The sequence below is a fragment of the Podarcis liolepis genome (assembly GCF_965112155.1).
Source record: "Podarcis liolepis genome assembly, chromosome: 15".
NCBI lineage: Eukaryota > Metazoa > Chordata > Lepidosauria > Squamata > Lacertidae > Podarcis > Podarcis liolepis.
In genome coordinates, this window is record NC_139566.1 from 19,793,582 (window position 1) to 19,813,836 (window position 20,255).

At 47.2% G+C, this 20,255-nt stretch overlaps 1 protein-coding gene across 1 annotated transcript; it reads left to right on the forward strand.

Annotated features, from left to right (window-relative positions):
- The first annotated feature begins 1,476 nt into the window (after positions 1–1,476).
- On the forward strand, positions 1,477–10,054 carry LOC310694791 (Golgi-associated RAB2 interactor protein 4-like). Its single transcript, XM_083478364.1, has 7 exons — positions 1,477–1,606; positions 2,194–2,355; positions 3,467–3,669; positions 4,964–5,210; positions 7,857–8,140; positions 9,047–9,105; positions 9,841–10,054. Exons 2-7 carry the CDS (start codon positions 2,197–2,199, stop codon positions 9,951–9,953), a joined length of 1,065 nt encoding a protein of 354 aa, XP_083334490.1. The 5' UTR covers positions 1,477–1,606; positions 2,194–2,196; the 3' UTR covers positions 9,954–10,054.
- Positions 10,055–20,255: the final 10,201 nt, after the last annotated feature.

A 20,255-nucleotide genomic window follows, 5' to 3' on the forward strand; every position in this document is an offset into this window, starting at 1 on the left:
AATAGAGATTTTGTTGTTGGTGTTGTTCCTCCCTCTCTCATAACACCAGAACTTGTGGACGTCCAATGAAGCTGAACGCTGGAAGATTCAGGACAGATAATAATAATAATAATAATAATAATAATAATAATAATAATAATAATAATAATTTATTTATACCCCGGCCTCCCCAGCCAAGACCGGGCTCAGGGCGGCTAACAACCAATAATAAAAACAAGTTGATTAAAATACAATTTAAAAGATTAAGATACTGTACAACATTAAAACAATTAGGGAGCAATCTCTTCATAGGAGGAGAAAGGAAAAAGAAAGAGGGGGAGGAATCAAACTGATTCTGAGCCAAAGGCCAGGTGGAACAACTCTGTCTTACAGGCCCTGCCGAAAGAGATCAGATCCCACAGGGCCCTGGTCTCATGAGATAGAGCATTCCACCAGGCCAGAGCCAGTGTTGAAAAGGCCCTGGCTCTGGTTGAGGCTAATCTAACTTCCTTAGGGCCCGGGACCTCTAGGGTGTTGCTATATATGGACCTTAAAGATAAAGGAAAGGACTTCTTCACACAGTGCAGTTAAACTATGGAACTCGCTGCCACAGGAGGCAGTGATTGGCACCAACTTAGTTGGCTTTTTAAAAAGATTAGATAAATTCATGAAGGATAAGGCTGTCCATGGCTATGAACTACAGTGGCAATGCTCTGCCTCTCTGGTTGGAAACAGAAATGCTTCTGACTATTGTACCAGGAAGGAAGACGGCTCTTCTGCTTGGGTTCTGCTTGCTGGTTTCCCAGTTGGACTAGATGGGCCATCGGCCTGATCCAACAGGCTCTTAGAATCATAGCATTGTAAAGTTGGAAGGGACACTAAGGATCATGTAGTCCAACCCCTTGCAGTCAAGGTTACCAGACGTCCCCGTTTCCCGGGAACAGCCCCCGGATTTACAAATCTGTCCCCATACAAAATCCATTGAAGTTGAAAAGTGTCCCCGGATTCATTGAAAAAAATCTGTTAACCTTATTTGCAGTGCCAGAATATGCAGCTGTCCCATAAGGGGATTGAACCTGCAACCTTGGCATTATCAGCACCGTGTTCTAATCAAAGGAGCTATTCAGGTGTGCCATTCTTATTTATTTTTTAAACATTTTAATTCTGCAATATCAGTTAGGCCTGAAATTAAATGGCCATGATTGCTAAAAGCCCACTTGATTTGGCAGTCTATTAACAAGGATAAACAATAGTGTGGGAGAAAACATTAGCGTTTGGTCAAAAGTTTGCACTTCAGAAAAGTGTGTTTTTGTTTCTTCCACTAGATGGAGTTATTGTGCCTTTATAACCGCCGTGCGGCAACCTCTGTATCTGTTGCATTTCTGCTGTCCACATTGCGGCTGTTGCATCCACAAGAACCCTCTTGTGAAACACAAAAAGGTGGCAGTCCCAGGGACCCTTGAGCCTTGGCTCAAGATTCTGCAGGCAGATCCATGGCAATGGAGTGAGAGGTCATAGAGGGAAGGATGACATCACAAGATTGCTCCCGCAGAGAGCGACATCCAAGGGGCCTAGGAAAAACAGGGACTGAGCAGGGCTGGCAGGAGGGGCCGGAAAAAGACCACAGGTCAGTTGCTGACACCCTTTAAACAAGCTGTGGTAGAAGCAAGCGATGAGCACAGGCACCAGAGCATGTCCTTAGCCCCATTACCCCATGAGTTGGGTTGCCAACTGATGAGGGGAGAGCTTGATCTGCTTTTGCAGAAGCCAAACCTACAAGGTCAAGATCTACAGCAAACTCAGCCCTCCCGATGTTTTGGGATTACAACTCCCACCATCCCTCTCTAACAGAACCAGTGGTCAGGGATGGTGGGAGTTGTAGCCCCAAAACATCTGGAGGGCCGAGTTTGCCTATGCCTGACCTACAGCTACCTACAGCTTTCTAACCTGAAAAGGTCTGCAAATCAAGAGGCCTTAAAGGCACAGGAGCAGCAGTCAATGGGAAACCTGGCAATCCTGCCTGCAAAAACAACTCACAAACCAAGGCACTCAGGGAAGGTTGCCACCTTTTCCTCTCAGCTTTGCTCCTGTGCCTTTATAACAGTAGCCTGACACATGCACACATATACTTATCTGCTGCAGCCCTTAATTCTTGCCTGCCTCTCGCCCCTCTCTGCTCTTGTTCTAACCACTAGTCTCTCACACCCCATGTAGGCCATGGAGCAAGGGAAGACGATGGAGGCGCCTAAACCACCCAGTCACATCGCCACCAAAGGCCTCTTCAATACAGCTATGGGGCCCCTCCAGCGCCAACTACGCTCCGGGGAGTACAACCTGTTCAAGTGTGCCACCATGTTTGAAAGCGACTTTGTCCAGGTACGGGAACCTGCTCCTCAGTTTGCTTCCTGGGACTCTGGAAATGCCGGGTGTTGAACTCAACACCCTTTTGCATGCAAGACGTGGGGGGGGGGGGGAGAGAGAGAGAGAGAGAGAGCACTGAGTCAATATCCTTCCCCAACTCACATCCAGAGTTTCTCAAGAACTGGGCAATACTCAGCCGAAGAGTGTTCCCCTTTCTCCGTCGCTGCAGAAACATGTTTGGAAAATTTGGCCCTGGCAGAATTCTCCCTGCTGTAACCACCCCTACAAATAGTCTGGGGTGCTGATACGAGACATGCCGCCATGTCTAGGGCCTAAAGCAAACACTTTAGGCTGCTGTTTTTCTGTTCTAGTGGCAGTGAGTTTCACGGATGCAGTGAGGATGTTAGCTGGTAACCTACATCTGCAGTCTAGTAAGTCTGGTAAGCCTGAAGTTAGTTTTCTGTGGAGTTAAAAGCAGGAGTGTTTTCCTATCCCTACTGGAGCAGTATGGAATTGCAGGCTGTGCTGTCAAGTTTTGAGTACAGTTCAGTACATACGTAGCTGTTAAATCTCCAGGAACATAGGGAGTGAGGTCTGTTGTTTGCAGAGAAGTGAGGTGATGTTTGTCAGGGGGACTTTGCTCAGTCTGTGTCATTGGAAGCAGACCCCTTCTGGGGAGCTATCTTCTTAGGCTGGTTTGTTAGAGGAGTTCATCTCTATCTCCTAAAGGCAGTGTCAGCTTTTTCTCCCCGGCGCAAAGGGAGGTGAAAAGCAGGGAGAGTGAGTCTTGGACTCTTGTTGGACTCTAAGCATGCCTTGACCACAGCAGTGGTGGATGTCTGTATATATTTGCTACCAATATGCTTTTATGCCTGTCAAGTAAGCTTCTACACTTGATTGAATCTTTATGGCGCCCATGAGTGTTCATTGGCTGCTGTGTGTACCTTCAACCCTGAAGACACTTCCAAGGAAGGAGCTGCCTTGAGATGTCACTCTGCAGAGTATGGATACTGGCACACACACGCGTAGTGAAAATGATGCTGGACCCAATCCTTCTAAATCATCCATCAGAGGTTGATGGATTGATCCAACAGTCATCACATGGTAACTTCTCTTTGCATTGCAGGTCAGCAAGCGAGGTGGCACCCTGGACGTCCACAATCAAGTCCAGATGGTGCGGGTTGCCATTGCGGCCACCAGCCCAGGCCTTCAGGTCCCCAACGTGCTGTTGCTGGCCCGGCCAATATTCCCTTCCCGACAGCAGCCTCAAAGCCTCCAGGCCGCCCGGTTACACCGCACTTCGATGAATACGAGGTTTGAGCTGACCAGGTGAGGCCCAGGTTGCCCATTTTCACACCAAGGCAGCACCCTGCTTAAAAAGGCCACATTTGCATGATTTAGAGCACTATGGCACAACAGTCAAGACTTCCTCACAAAGAATTCTGGGAGCTGTAGTTTGTTAAGGGTGCTGAGAGTGGTTAAAGGTAAAGGTACCCCTGCCCGTACGGGCCAGTCTTGACAGACTCTGGGGTTGTCACTTCCGGGTCACGTGGCCAGCATGACGAAGCTGCTCTGGCGAGCCAGAGCCGCACACGGAAATGCCGTTTACCTTCCCGCTAGTAAGCGGTCCCTATTTATCTACTTGCACCCGGGGGTGCTTTCAAACTGCTAGGTTGGCAGGCGCTGGGACCGAGCAACGAGAGCGCACCCCACCGCAGGGATTCAAACCGCCGACCATGCGATCAGCAAGTCCTAGGCGCTGAGGTTTAACCCACAGAGCGCCACCCGCGTCCCTGAGAGTGGTTAGGAGACCCCTATTATCCCCATAGAGAAACAATTTCCAGCAGGCCCAGCCCACCTATGGGGCAAAGTGAGGTGACTGCCTCAGGTGGCAGGATCCACAGGGACAGCAGATCCTAATACAGTGGTACCTCTCATTAAGAACTTAATTCTTTCTGGAGGTCTGTTCTTAACCTGAAACTGTTCTTAACCTGAAGCACCACTTTAGCTAATGGGGCCTCCTGCTGCCGCTGCGCCACCACTGCGCAATTTCAGTTCTCATCCTGAAGCAAAGGTCTTAACCCGAGGTAATATTTTTGGGTTAACAGAGTCTGTAACCTGAAGCGTATGTAACCCGAGGTACCACTGTATAGGTCTTTATTCCCTTGTTCCTGATGTAGATTTTCACTCACCCCTTCTTACCTGGGGGGAAGGGGGCGCCATTTTGTGGTTTACCTCAGGTACCAAAAATATATTGGGCCGACCCTAATTTCCAGGATGGCTTAACAGTCGATCCCACCTTACAGGGAGCTCTGGGAACTGTAGGCACTGGCTCCCAAATGTTGGCAACCCCAATGGGAAGCCCACAAGCAGGACGTGAGTGTAGCAGACCTCACTTTGTTTCATTCTAAATTCTCTTGCTGCTTTCAGAAGTAATTTTTAAGAATGGCTGGGCTATTTCAGTGAAAGTTCCTAAATCTTGTGCATGGCATTAAAAAGTCTTAATAAACAAAGGGGGTGCAGATTGTGGTGTGAGGGCAAGTCAGTTCATAGACCCCATTTTGCACTCCAACAACAAACACACATACAGATCTTCCTCCTTTCTCTCCCCGTCTCCCTGCAGGCTCCTTCCCTTGTGCTTCGTCAAGATCTCCATCCATGACTTTGATAAGCAACAGCTCCGATTCAAAATGTCCACCGGCCGCACTTTCTACCTCCAGCTCTGCCCACTACCAGATACACAGGAAAGTGAGTTTGAGTCATGGGTCAAGGTTGTCCACCTGCTGCGACCCCCCTCGGACGTTAGCCTGAAGAAGGAGCCTGTTGAAGACCTATGGAAGCCAGGCCAGCCTGCTCTCAACGCTACAGCTGTGAGTTCCTTTGGGGTGATGGAAGTGAAGCCCCTAAAAGTAGGACACCCGGAACCTTGGGAATGCAGGGGGGATGTGGGAAAGAAGGTGAAAATATTGGCAAAACCTATTGGTGTTTCACAACTTTCTGACTAGTTGCAGGACCTTAGCCAGACCTAGCAGAGCACACACAGAGTTCACGAAAGCAATTGGCAACTTGGCTGCAGACAGGATGGATGAAGCAGGAACCAGTAACTTGTGGTTAGGTGTTTATTATATACAGTCCCTATTTACAGGAGCAGAACAGAACACGGATCTTTAACTTGCTCTCTCATACGACTCACAACTCCTACACTGACACTTGTACATTCCAGTTAGAAGGCCATTAATCAATATTCCTGTGAGAGAGCTTGACCAATCATGGAGCTGTCTCCATGCCTCTGTATCACCAGGCAAACTTACTCCTTCACATTGCCTTGGCTGTCTGCTAAACCTTAATTGACTCTATGTGCATAGCTGCACATATTCAGATTCCCAACAGAAAATAGGGACACACCTATAGTTAACACACACTCCTCTCACACCAAAGATTACTTCAGAAGACCCCAGCCCTCTCCATTCTCACAGATGGATGATCTCTACCATTTTGGAGATGGAAGTAGGATAATCCTTGAAGACTTCCACCATCCCTGCTCTTGCACCAAGGACTACTGTTTGAGGTGCATTCTGCCATCCCTTCACAGACACCCCACTTTGCTCTTCTCCAGCACTTCTGACACCAGTGTTGCACACATCCCAATCTCTGAGTGGTGAGAGACTCCAGGCGTGCTTGCTTTTTCCCAGGGTTCAGTTTCCTTGGAATGAAGGTCAACAGAGACTGTGGCGTCTTTATGATATATGGATTTCTTGACACATATATTCAACCTGAGCATAGGATGGAGGGGCACACAGCATTAACACCACAACGGATATTGCCTCCCTGTTAGAGTTCCAGGGAAACCCAAAGCCTCAGCTTTGGAGTCCAGCACTGAGCAAAACATGCCTCTGAGTCTCCAGCTGCCAGCATTAGCAAAAATTCTCTCACAACTTTCACATACACAGTCTTGGCCTATTATTCTCCATCCTCGGATGATGTGGCATATAACCAGAACAGATGGGGATAAACTCACCCACATGTCTCTATGGGAACAGAGCTCACTCTTTTAAGATGTGAATGACAGGTATTTATTTAACTGAGCAGCTGAGGCCATTACCTTGACAAATGAACTGGCCTGATTGGTTCAGTCAGCTTTGTCCTATAGATTCTAGCCTCCCATACACAGGATCACTGGTCTAGATTATACCCACAGGTATGGTTTAGACCCCTCAAATCTATAACAGTACATTGAACTGGTCTTAGCTGTTTAAAAAGCAGTGTACTTCAACCTTGGAGTCTCAGATGCTGTTGGACTATAATTCATCCAGCATAGCAGTTAGTCTGGGATGAATGATGAATGATGGGAGTCCCAGCCCAACAGCATCTGGGGAACCCCAGCTGAAAAAGCTTTTAAGGGAATTTACTTAGCAGAGCTGGGGTGGAGTGCTGTTAGACTGAGAAGTGCTTGGTAGAGCTCTGTGTGTTCTGAAGTAGATTAGTAAAGGTTTCTGAATAGTAGTTGTTCACATTGTTTCCTCTCCATTTAAATAAGGTTGTTTAGCCTGGAGAAGAGGAGGTTAAGGGGTGATATGATAGCCATGTTCAAATATATAAAAGGATGTGTCACATAGAGGAGGGAGAAAGGTTGTTTTCTGCTGCTCCAGAGAAGCGGACACGGAGCAATGGATCCAAACTACAAGAAAGAAGATCCACCTAAACATTAGGAAGAACTTCCTGACAGTAAGAGCTGTTCGACAGTGGAATTTGCTACCAAGGAGTGTGGTGGAGTCCTTCTTTGGAGGTCTTTAAGCAGAGGCTTGACAACCATATGTCAGGAGTGCTCTGATGGTGTTTCCTGCTTGGCAGGGGGTTGGACTCGATGGCCCTTGTGGTCTCTTCCAACTCTATGATTCTATGATTCTATGAAAATAAAGTAAGTTTGGAGTAACCATGAGTGTGTATGTGAGAGGACTGTGAGCGCCACTCATTTCAGGTTCTGAAAACATCTTCCTAGCCTCAGCCTGTGCTCAAAATGCATTATTTATTTCTATCTTTTGCACCTGGCTTTGGTTGGGTGACCTGACGGTTCTAGCAAACAACAAGCAAAGTCAGTCTGACAAGCCTCCAAGTCTGTCCATCCCTACAACATATTGCAGGTATTACTACTACACAGCTTGAAGCAATCAGGTGGATAAAAACTGACTCCTCTTGGAATAAATATTGTCCGGACCCAAAATATGGTTCCAAAGCTTTATTAATAGAACTTTCTTCAAACAAATAATGTTACAGCCAAATAGTTGTAGAAACTTCAGTGGCACCCTGTGTGAGCCGAAAATTTGGCGCCCTCCCACATCTCACCTTCTGTTCTGCTCAATTCACTATGTCATAGTTGTGACGCCTTACAGCACCCCCTAGGCTTGGCACCCAATGTGGGGAAACTGGTCGCGCTGCCCTAAATCTGCCTCTGTCCCCAGGAAAGAAAATTAGGTCTATGCCCATTGTTTCAAATACCTTGTTCCCCATCCACCCAGAATCCTGCGCCCCAGCTCCCTGCGGACAGAGAGTATACCCTTGCAGAAGTCCTAAGCACTTTGCAAGAAGAAGAGGACAAGAGGAACCCAGCTGAGCCCTTGACGAATCAGTATAGCATCCTTGAACCCAGCAGCAGCCCATCTCCAACTCCCAGCCAAGGGATACCAGCAGAATCAGAGAGCCTCCCACCTTCAGAGGGTCCAAGTTCCAAAGAGCTCCTTCAAAGGTCCTCCAAGGGCGACAAGAAGGACAGGAGGCATAAGGACCGCTCGTCTGGAAGCAGGTACCAGGGAAATTTTGTGCTGGCAGCCAGAGCGGGGATCTGGGATTTGAGGCTGACGGCGAAAGGGTTCAACCCATACCACCCCAGACAAACATACGCTGACAGAAAGCTCCAGTTGGACATTATGGCAAGCTAGGTGGTGCACACATACACCAGATGTTTTTGAACTCCAGCTCCCATTACTCCCAGGCAACATATCCAATGGTCAGGGATGATGGGAGTTGTATTCTGCCAATGTTGGCTACCCATATGGTCATTTGGACAACTAGTTCCCAATATCCTATAGTATAAGAACAGCCTGGCTGCTGGATCAGACCCAAGGCCCATCTTGTCCAGAATTCTGTTCTCACAGTGGCAGGGGTGTAGGGTGGGGGGCTGCCAGGACGATCGTCCCAGGCACATTTTTTAGGGGATGTTGCTCATGCTGCCCTCCCCAAGCCAGCCCTGTGCTGCTTCGTGAGGCTGGGATTTAATCAGATTCCAGCCTTGCAAAGCTGCTCAGAGAGGGTAGCATGAGCCTTGTGTTGCTTTGTGAGGCTGGGATCATTGCAGCCTTGCAAAGCAGCTTGGGGCTGATGTTGTTCAGCAGAAAGGCCTGGGCAGGCTCAGGGAGGGCGGAGTCAACAGTGCCCCCCTGTCAAAGTACATCCTGTATCTGGTAAACCCAAATTTTCAGGAGAAAAGCATTGAGATTGGTGCTGTTAGTGGGTAATATTATGTGGATTGTGCTAATTAAATGGGCTGCAAAAAGCGGCAAACCCACAGTAAACTCCAGTGTGGACAAGCCCTAATTGTGAGATGGGGGGAACCACACCCACTTTCTGATTGTCCTCATGGTGAATGGCGAATGGAGGAGGTTTCACGTGGACATGGCAGCCATTCTCACAGGTGCTCTTCCTGTTTCAGAAAAAGCAGCAGAAGGAAAAGGTCAAGCAAGTCACGCCGAAGCCATTCATCAAAGAGAGGTAAGAGCTGCTCCGGCCAGCTTCTCAGAGCCCATCCCCAAACACACCGGAAGATCCATGCATCTCAGGGATCTGCCATGCTTCTGCCTGTCCCTCCACTGAATCACAGCAAACATCAATTGGGTTTTCTGCAGATTGGCATTTGCTGCGGTTCAGCAGCAAAGGACGGGTTTGCCAAGGAAAGCGGTGGCGCAAATGGAAACTACTCAGACTACGCCTAGAAAGCATTGGACAAGCAGAAAACCTATTGGAGCTGTGCTTTCTAGGCACGGGCAAGCAGAAGCCCTTAACCATGAATCTCCGTCCACCCATTAATCCAGGGATGCCATATTGGATCAACATTTCCAAAATCAAATGGATTTGAGAATTGGCATCTGAAAATAAGGCAATGGAATAATTGAACTGTCAAATAGGAAGGCACCCTGAGGGTCATCCAGTCCAACCCTCCGCAGTGCAGGAATAAAGTTATTGCATGCTTCAATGGTCAAAGGCTCCAGACGTTGGTTAGACTCCCAACTCTCATGATCCCCAGCCAGCATGACCAATAGTCAGGGGGATGTTGGAGCTGTAGTCCAGCAACAGCAGGGGTGGGCACGTTTGTCTACCCCTGGCACAGCCAAAGATGGGTAGGGGCAGTGCTGCATGCCTGTGCTCATGGAGGGGAGGGGCAGCAGGTGAAGGTGGTGGGAGCAGCTCCGCTGACTCCTCTCGGGGTCTCTCCTCCTTTTCCTCCAGCTGCCAGCCGGAGCCCCAGCAAGATCTCCTCTATTCTCATGGGTTCCTTCTCCAGCACCAGCCACAAACACCACAAAGGAAGCAGAAAGGAGGGCAGAGAGAGGAGGCATTGAGAGTGGCCCAAGAAGCAGAAGAAGCCCCAAAGGGACAGAGATGCTTTCCCCTCTTTTCCAACCATCTCTGACTTTAATAAAAACAATGGCTAGAAAAACCACACCGTTGTGAGTCTTGGGCCAAGAGGCACAGGGGAGAGGGGAGGCTGGTGGGGGCAGGAGAGGGGTGGGTTAAGAGGGGTCTGGCCAAGGGGAAGGCATGACACCCCATGAGGAAAGTTTGCAGCGTTTGGGACTTCTTAGTTTGGAGAAAAGGCGAGTAAGAGGTGACATTATCAAAGTTTATCAATGTATGTCTGGCATGGAGAGAAAAAAGCTTTTCTCACTCTTTTACAACACTAGAACTCTTTGTACTATGGAGACATTTGATTGGAGCCATAAAATGGCTTAAAGGTAAAGGTAAAGGGACCGCTGACCATTAGGTCCAGTCGTGACCGACTCTGAGGTTGCGGCGCTCATCTCGCTTTATTGGCTGAGGGAGCCAGCGTACAGCTTCCAGGTCATGTGGCCAGCATGACTAAGCCACTTCTGGCGAACCAGAGCAGCACACGAAAACACCATTTACCTTCCCACCAGAGCGGTACCTATTTATCTACTTGCACTTTGACGTGCTTTCAAACTGCTAGGTTGGCAGGAGCTGGGACCGAGCAACGGGAGCTCACCCTGTCGTAGGGATTCAAACTGCAGACCTTCTGATCGGCAAGCCCTAGGCTCTGTGGTTTTACCCGCAGCGCCACCTGCGTCCCCCCTAAAATGGCTTAGGTCCCATTTAAAAGCAGTATATCATACCCAAGGTAAGGGTGCAGCGAGTGACTAGGACCAGTTGACAATAGGCCTTTCTGAGCTGCAGGGCTCTGAGCAGATTCTTGGCCATGCCTATCCCTAGGGCCAGGCCTGTTTACAATAACTCTGCTAAGTTTATTCATGTAAGGGAGCACTTTGTAGTATCTGCAAGGTTTCGAATGGACTGCAGCGACTGGATTAGAAGAAACAAGCTACCAAACTATTTACAAAATAGAAACTAGCCAGGTTTTCTCAGCTTCTTTTCCTAGCTGGTGTCAGCCAGAACTCATCCCACAGTTTCTAAATCACTGTAGTTCCTGCTCACATTACAAGCTTATTTATTCCTGGGAAGGCTGGGTTTGGACATGCCCAGGGCAGTTCAGAGTCTGAACCCAAAGATGCTCTCTGGAGCAATGTCCAGCCTCGTTTCTCCCCAACCTGGCTTAAATGGATGTGGTTTAGCCTGCAAAGGTTGGACCCCACCAAAGACCACTTCCATCTCCCCATCAAGAGGCTGCAGTCATGTGAGCAACAGGCAGAGGGCAGTATGAATTCGGCTGGCATGGCTACGATGAGGAGGGAGAGAAGGAAGAGCAGCTGCCCCTGGCCGCAGCTGTTAGGCAAGGACCTTGGAAAATCGCAGCAGATTCCCCCTGAGATGGAATCCATTGGGATGGTTCTAGAAAAGACTGGGAATGGAGGAGAGGATGCCATTTGACCGTGTAGCTACAGCCTGGTCTGAAAGCGCACGATGCTTTGCTTGAGAGGCTGACCCGTTTTGAAGGTACCTTTGTGTGCCTTCGTGGAAGGAAGCGGGGCTGTAAAAGTGATCAACAAACCCCACAAAGGAAGAAGCAAGCTTTTAAGTTCCCCAGAACTCTTCCTCACACTGGATGTTAAGTCCATTCGGCTCCTTTCCTCCCTGGAAATCCATCCTACTGGAGTCCGGATCGTGTCCCTGCTGCCAAATTGGCCAATGGCGGCAGAAGTTAATGGGCGTTCCCCTGGGCACGGGACCAACCGACCAATAGCAGCCCTTGGCACCTGCGCCCAGGGAAAGTTTAAATGCCGGGCCAGCAGGGCCTTTTGGCTTTTCTCTTGCCTGTTCTCCTACCCTCCCCCTCTTGGATTGGTTTTTGTTCATGTTATGTACTGAAGTTCTCACCCTGGGCTAGCAGGGGGATACTGTAGATAGTTCAGGTCCACATATGCAAATAAGGGATTGAAAGTGACGTTCAGTGATTGGATAGTTACAGAAAGTTGTTACAGTTATGTTGTACTGGAGCTCTATATAAGCAGGCTGGCTGAACCCTTCAGTTCAGTTCAGTTCAGTTCAGTTCTGTTCCAGCTTACAAATAAAGAGCTGCTTTGGAAGAATCGCTGTGTTGTCAGATATGGTCACCCACAACTTAACAGTTCAGGTGCTGTTTGACTTTGCTATTGGACAATGTCAGGCACCTAATTTTCAGAGGCAGGGTAGGAATTTTCCCCACTTGGCTAATTGGCACCGCCATTTGGGTTTTCGCCTACCTCGTCACAATCACAACTTTGTAAGGTGGATAGGCATTGGGTAAGCCTAGTCTTGTTTGAGAGGAGGTGGTAACCTCTGCCTGCCCCTCCACAGGTAAGGGTATCCTGTTAAAGCGATCCAGGAGTGGCTCGTGTCCGATGGCCAGACGGGGGCTAGGTCCATACCACTCCTCCTAAGGGAACCACTTGGGGGACACCCCAATTTGACTTAGGTCATAGGGCATCACCCCCACCCCTACCCCCACCGGCTTCACCCTTAGAAACACTCCCAGCGGGCAGGCAGGAGGGACATGCACAGTTGCTTACCCCAATGCCTATGGTCAAACCTCACATCTGTAACCAATAAAGTTGTGGCCTTATTTGATCCCAAACCAATATCTTGTGTTGTGTCTAGTTATTTACACCTTAGGGAAGGGGGTGGGGGGGACATGGGACCTCAATACACAATCAAGAAAAGGGCTGGATCGTAATATATATATATATTCCTGGGTGTGCTGAAAAGAAAGCTGACCCCCGAAAGTGGAGTGTGGGAGATGATCGTCACCTATTAGGGGAAGGGACATTGTTAAGTGCTTTGCATGCAGAGAGTCCCTACACATTCACGCCTGAAATCCTGGTGAGCTGCTACCAGTCTGTGTAGATAATACCGAGCTAGATAGACCAATGGACAGACTGGGTATGAGTCAGCTTCCTTAGTTCCATTCTTAAGATGAAAACCAGGGCACTGGTGTCCCCCTCGCATTCCTGGCCTCACACTGAGGCTCACTGCTAAACACCAGCACCCCTTAACCACCACAGAAGGTGCTTTTCTGTTTCCTGTTTCCTGCATTCATCAGCTCCTTGATGCCTTGCCTCTGCTGGCTTCAGAAACAAGAGGGTGTTTGGAAACTGCCCATCGCCATGTCATTTAAAACCTAAGCACGGTTAATCGAACCAACGCACACAGTTTGATCAGATGCATGTTTGCTCAGGGGTAAGCGTGTACACAATTGCAGCCTTTGGTCAAAATGGGAGGTGCCATCTCTTACGCCTCCCTTTCACTCCAGAATAGTGCTACGGTGGCTGTAAACTTATGCAAGCTTACTCTGGAGTAACTCCCGTTGAAGTTGGTGGAATTGCTTATTTTAAAAATCCAAAGAGGAACAGTGCCACTAGACAGAAAGAAACAGACCAGTTGGTGCAAGAACATAGACTTTACTGGGTCGCATGGCCCTGGGTGCAAGATTTTGCTACTGGCAGAAATAAATGGAGGCTTTCTTTGGAAAATATTAAGGTAAGCAGTGAAGAACATAAGAAGAACACTGCTGGATCAGGCCAAAGGCCCATATAGTCCAGCACACTGTGGTTAAACAGATGCCTCTGGGAAGGCCGCAAGCAGGACCTGTGTGCGACAGCAATTCTCCCCACTTGTGATTCCCGGCAAGGCAGTTGCTAGCCTTATTTTCCATGAATTTTGTCTAGTCCTCTTTTAAAGGCATGCAAGTTGGTGGCCATCACTTCATATTGACATAGCACATCCCAAATGTCATACTGTGAGGGCAGCACTCTTAAGAAGGTGAGAAAATATAACCGGAACAGGGTAGTGTAGGGGGTGGGGATCCCACTAAGCCAAGTTCAGTGGGTGATATTAAGCCAGTCATTCTCTTTCTCGGGCTGCATCACTAGATAAAATGGGTGAGGGAGGGACAGGACCCTGTGTTCACTGTAGGAAGGCTGAAATAGAAATGCAATGATGGAAATGCCCCAGTTAGGGGGCTCAGTCTACCAAGAGGGGGTATAGCCAGAATATCCAATCTCCCCAAAATACTACTAAGGAAGGCTCATTTGGGGGTTCTGTTAATGCATTAAAAAAAAAATCCCACATCTGCTTCCTGTAAGACAGATTCCAGTGTGCAGAAACACCTAAAGCACTAGTAGGTTAATTGTGACAGAAGCTGAAAACTGATGCTACAGCCACTTTGTTAGCCATTCCGTGTGTGCTTTGAAGAAAGGGCCTCAATCCTGTGTGGCTATTGTTTCCTGTCTATATGCATGTGATGATTATTATCGCCTGTACATGTGCTCAGAACTTGCCAGGAGTCACAGTAACCTAACATGTGCATGCATGTGGGGTCCTTGCGTGCATTACGGCCTGCTTTCTAGACAGAAAACAACATGCACTTGTGTCAAAAGGATACTCCTCCTGACAGGACTCTGGTGATGAAAATAAAAAAAAAAATGTTGTGAAGAAGGCCTTGCAAGCTACGGAAGCTGACTTGGTCTGTTAAGTCTACCTGAAGCTGAGCACAAAGGAGTGAGAGAGAGATTAAAGGAGGAGGAGGAGAAGGAAGTCCAATCTGTCAAGGGGGACCACAAGGCCGGTGCGGGTTGTTGCCTCGTGTGAGGCAACAATGGGGTCCATATGTCGTGGGATTGGCTGGCAGGCGTGTAACAATGGGCGCTGCAGACGGGCTGGAGAAAGCGACAGAATGTTCACACTTTCATAACGTGATTAATTTGTCTGGGCTCCCGTCAGGCTGCCTCGGCAACCTCCACCCCCCAAAATACACACGCAAGAGGCGGCAAGGGGAGCAGAGGAGGCCATAGTGACAAGGCCAGCCTCATCTAAGCCTTCTGCCGAGTCTCTTGAGGCCTTCCAAAAGGGCCCTGTGACTGAACTATTTAATTATTATTAATGATGATGATTGTTGCTGTTCAAATGCAACAGCACTTGGGACATTAAGTTGTACTTGACTTTGGGGCTGCAGGCAGGCCTCTGAGCCCTGGCCGACGGTATGGGCTAATTTGGGGCATGTGTGACTGGAAATGGACTGATTCATCCCTACACCCAGCCCTGATCACAGCTCCCCTTTTTGTGGGCAGTAGACACTATTTATTTCAGTGGGCTTTTAAATAAAAGGTAATGGTGTACATCTATATGGGGCAGAAATCAAAATCTGTATGAGGGCAAGGTTTTTATTAGGTCACCCAGAATGTTTTGTGAGGACACTTCAGTTGGGCTCATAAAGATATTGCCCTAATATGGTTTTTAGGAACCTGCTTCACAAACTGAAGGGCATCATCCTCTTTCTATGCTCCTCCCGATGGAAACACGCAGACGGGGACAGATATACCCCTGCTTTCAGTCGTTTACATACTGTCTTCTCTTGTACAGTTGTTCCTTGAAAGTCGAACAAAATCTGTTCCAGGAGTCCGTTCAACTTGCAAAACATTCGGAAATCAAGGTGTGGCTTCCGATTGGCTGCGGGAAGCTCCTGCAGCCAATCGGAAGCCGCGCCGGACGTTCGGGTTCCAAAGAATGTCAGCAAACCGGAACACTCACTTTTGGGTTTGCGGTGTTTGGGAGCCAAAACGTTTGACTCGCAAGACATTCGTCAACCAAGGTACGACTGTATATTATTTACTACAAAGCTCGATGACTAAGCTCTTTAGCAACGAAATGTCGGATTACCAGAACGAAGTGTGAGCACTGAACCACTGGTATATCACAAGTGGACTCTTTATTTACTGTGTTTGCTATTGTTTAAGATAAAACCTATTTGGGAAACAAACTACCTTTGCCATTTTTATGGACTTTAAGTGTTTGTTTACAGATAGTTGCTTTGGTGATAGTATCTTGTGTTGATTGACGTATGAGTCAGGCATGAGCTGCATGGCCCAAGCGAAGAAGGGGAGCCAGTGGCAGTTTAGCCTGTCCTGTTTGCCCCCCTTCTGGAGATCCAAACTTCTGTCCTCCTAGTGTGAGAGAGGCTTGGCCTTCGAGGATAATGTCAGGCTACATTCACACATTACATTTAAAGCACTGTGAAACCCCTTTAAACAGTCAAGGCTTCCCCCAAAGAATTCTGGGAGCTGTAGTTTGTACAGGGTGCTGAGAGTTGTTAGGAGACCCCTATTCCCCTCGGGATTAACAGTCAAACTCTCACAGGAAACTCTGGGAATTGTAGCTCTGTCAGGGGAACGAGTTTCGCCAAACAACTCTCAGCACCCTTAACAAACCACAGTTCCCATAAACCTTCGAGGGAAGCTATGACTCATTTAAAGGGGTATTATTGTGCTCTAAATATATGGTGTGAATGTGGTTTGTTTCTAATCCCCCCCCCATCTTAAATTCATTTCTACATCTGTTTGCAATTTTTCTTGAAGTCCATACAAAAATTCACCAATATTTTAGTGTGCAGTTCTTCGAAACACACGTTTGTACAAATTTTTGCCTAAAAGAAAAATGTCGCAAACCATTTCTCCTAATATCATGCACTGACATTCATATTTTATGCTCAGTTTCCCCAGATATGTGTACTGTGGTGCACGTTATACACATTGGGGAAAATCAGATTTGTGCAGATTTGAAAGGAGAGCTGCATTTTAATCTGCATATTGTTTTTGGACGTGCAAATAAGGTAGAGTTGTGTCAAAATGTGAAGCGAAGCAAATTTCTCCCTCCGTTCTGAAGTTGTCTCCCGCATTCCTAGCGCCTAGCATGTATTCCGTCTCTGAATTACGTTGACTGATTTTAACTGAACTCTGTATTCTGACAATTTATTGTGGCTTTTCCTCCCCTTTGCATTTTTATGCAAGTGTCAACTTGTCTTGTGATCAATTAACATCAGGTGGTATGCCTACAGCTTTCCTTGTGGTACAAAAACATTTAGACTTGGCTACCACAGAAAAAAAATAACACACAAGCTACGTGTTTCCAAAGGTGCAGTCTGGTGGGACTTCATTTTGTATATTTCCAATTCAGGTGTGTGAAATTCTTTATCTGATCTGTGCTGTAAAATTTAGTTATCTTAAAACGTTGTGATATAATCGATCTGACACTATGAACCTGCTGTGCCCCCTTTTATCTAGTTTTTAAGGGATTTTTTTAAAAAAAGAATCATATAACATGTACATTACATATAAAAAGCGCAAAAAAACACACAAACCCATATGAACTCATATAATACAAAACCATTAGGAAGCAAAACTACTATAAGGGTACCAGCAACTAATGCTAATAAAAAAGGGAGGAAAAAAATGGAAGGGCACCAGAAGGAGACAAAGGGCCAAAGAAAACAAGGCAATTCATCATGTGAGTGTTCATACAGGTCAAAAAAGGCTCCCATGTGGTTGTAAAATCTCCTGGTGCAGCAGAGCCCTTAGTGACTTAGAGGGCGTGATGCTCTGCTTCTTTTTGTGTTGCTTTTCTTGTATGCTTTGTTCTTTCTCAATGAACTCTAAAACTGCAAAAAAGGTGGGAAGCACCATTTTCAAATAAAAAAAAAACGCAACGAGTTGATGACACCAACTGCTCCAAAGCTTGCCCTCCTGACTCAAGAGTTGCCTGCCCACGTGTGACCCACAACCACAAGCTGCCCCCCCCCACTTCCTCTTCATTAAAGCATGTCCAGGCATGTCCTCTCGAGCCTCGCTCAGTTCTCCTCTGGTCTCACTGGGGAAAAGCGCACGAATCCATAATAAACAGGGGAGCAGCTGTTTCCACGGCCGTAAATCAGAAGCCCTCACAGCTCTTTAGCCTACGGAGGCAGGAGCTGGGTCAGGGCTGTTGGGGGGTGGTGGGGTGCAACAAGATGGTGCTACTGTGCGGTGGGAGGGAGAACTAGTCAGTGGTAGAACACCATTTTTAGTTGTGATGCAGGAGGAGGTGCTGGGGCTCAGATGAGTGCCCACCATCTGCCAGGAAGAGAGACCCCGGATCCTTAATTCTAAATCTTCGCAGAGTGAAGGTGCTCAGAAGCAGGGCTGTAGTGATCAGTTATGAGGAGGAGGAGCTTGTCATACCAGTCCTCATAGCCACATCCAAAGGGAAGTCCAAAAATGCAGGCAGTTGGACAGAATAAATATCTATCATCTATCCATCTATCTATTGGTCCAGACAGCCTCATCCTTCATCTAAAGCCCTCCTACACCTTCAGAAGACCCAGAACTGCCTCCTAGTATACCTCTGTGGTCCACCTTCCCCACTTCTTTCAGATCCCTTCTCACAATGCACGTTTTCCCTCAAGTCTTTGGCACAGCACATTTTTGACCAACGGCCACAGTTTTGCAAGCAATTTCCCGCAACGTAACAAATTTTTGCTTGTTATTTTCACTATTATATTAATTTTCATGCACAGTTTCCCCTAATAGAATGCATTTTTGTAAACGCTGGTCGGATAACTACCGTATATCGCAAAATATGGCTGTGTTTCAGTTCTCATAATGTTTCAGAAAATACAAATTTACTAGATTCACCTTTAAATGTTTCCTGCTGGGCCAAGTTAAGGTGCTAGTCCTAACATACAAGACCCTAAGCAGCTCAGGACCAGGTTACTTGAGAGACCGCCTTATCCCTTATACACCTACTGCATTGCTGTGATCTGTGGAAAGGTTTCTCCTGACTCCTGCAAGTTCCTAAGATATCAAATCCCCCTCGGCAGTAAGTCAGAGAAGGGTTTTAGTGCAGCTGCCCATGTGGAACAGTATTCCAATTGAGAAATGAACGCCCACTTTCTAATGTTGTACACCGCCCTGAAATTTCTTGATAAAAGGAGCTATATAAATTGATAATAATAATAATAATAATAATAATAATAATAATAATAATAATATATTTACTTTCAGGAAACAGTTGAAGACATTTCTGTTCCTACAGGCTTTCCTTGCAGGATAAATAGCACGAGTGTCTACTTTGTATGTTTTTCGTGTTGTTTTAAATCTATTTGCTGTTTTTGTGCTTTTCAGTGTTTTAAACTACCTTATGCATAAATCGCCTTAAGACTGTTGTTTGGAAGATGATTAATAAGTAATAATAATAATAATAATAATAATAATAATAATGTGAACTGAATCAAATTGCTCCCCTATATTTGCTCCCTTTCAGCATTCTGCATCTTGCTCCATCGTTTGGGGCCTGGGCCAAGCAGTCACGAAGCCTCTCCATTTTCTTCACCCTGAGGAAGAAGAAAGAGTCAAAGACTACTCTGAATTAGGACTCAGCAGGGATGGAACTGTCACGCTCCTGCCGTTGCCTTTGCATGTCCATTCCCCCCACAAATGTGTCCCCAGCGGGCAGAGATTCAGCCGAATCCAATCGATTATCCGAAGAAATTTGGAGCAACTTGTGAACACCTGCAACCGGCCTCCCATCCTCTCCTTGGGGAACCCCACATGTTCTGAGGCAGAAAGGAAAACAGAATTTGCTGCCAGGCTCTGTGTCTGCTTTCTTGGGAAGACATGAGGCGGGGGGGGGGGGGGAGAGAGAGAGAGAGAGAGAGAGAGAGAGACTGAAAACAGGAAGCAAGACTTGAGTTAAGTCTGCCCCATAACCTGCAAACTTAAAAATGGCAAGCGTAATGCTGGTGGTCAACAAAAGAGGTTTAAAGACTCTCTCAAGGCAAATCTAAAAAAATGTAGTATGAACACCAACAACTGGAAAACACTGGCCTGTGAGCGCTCCAATTGGAGAAGAGCCTTTATCAAAGGTGTCATGGGTTTTGAAGATGCTCGAACTCAGGAGAAAAGGGGAAAACGCTCTAAGAGGAAGGCACGCTTGGCAAACCCTCACCATGATCAACTCCCGCCCAGAAACCTATGTCCCCACTGTGAAAGGACGTGTGGATCCAGAATTGGCCTCCACAGTTACTTTTAAAACTGTGTTTATGGAAGAAAATCTTACTCGGCTACGAGTGATCGCCAAAGAAGAAGATACCCTGCAAAAGAGGGATATTAATGACAACTTGGATATTGTAGGCTTTGATTTACCGCACAATTGAAATGTTAAACAGCAACGTCCAGGAGGAGAGTGGTCAATGACGGGGCTCCTTTCCATACTAACATGGTGGTGTCAATAAAGGTCTGGCCAGGATGAGAACCTACATTAATGTTGATCATGTATGAAGCAGGAAACAGTTCTATGGTTGTGGGTGAGGGTTTCCAAGTCAGGGGTCTGATCTAATTTATACTGTGTCGTGCCACTGGTTTGCACAGCCCAGTTCTGGACAAATT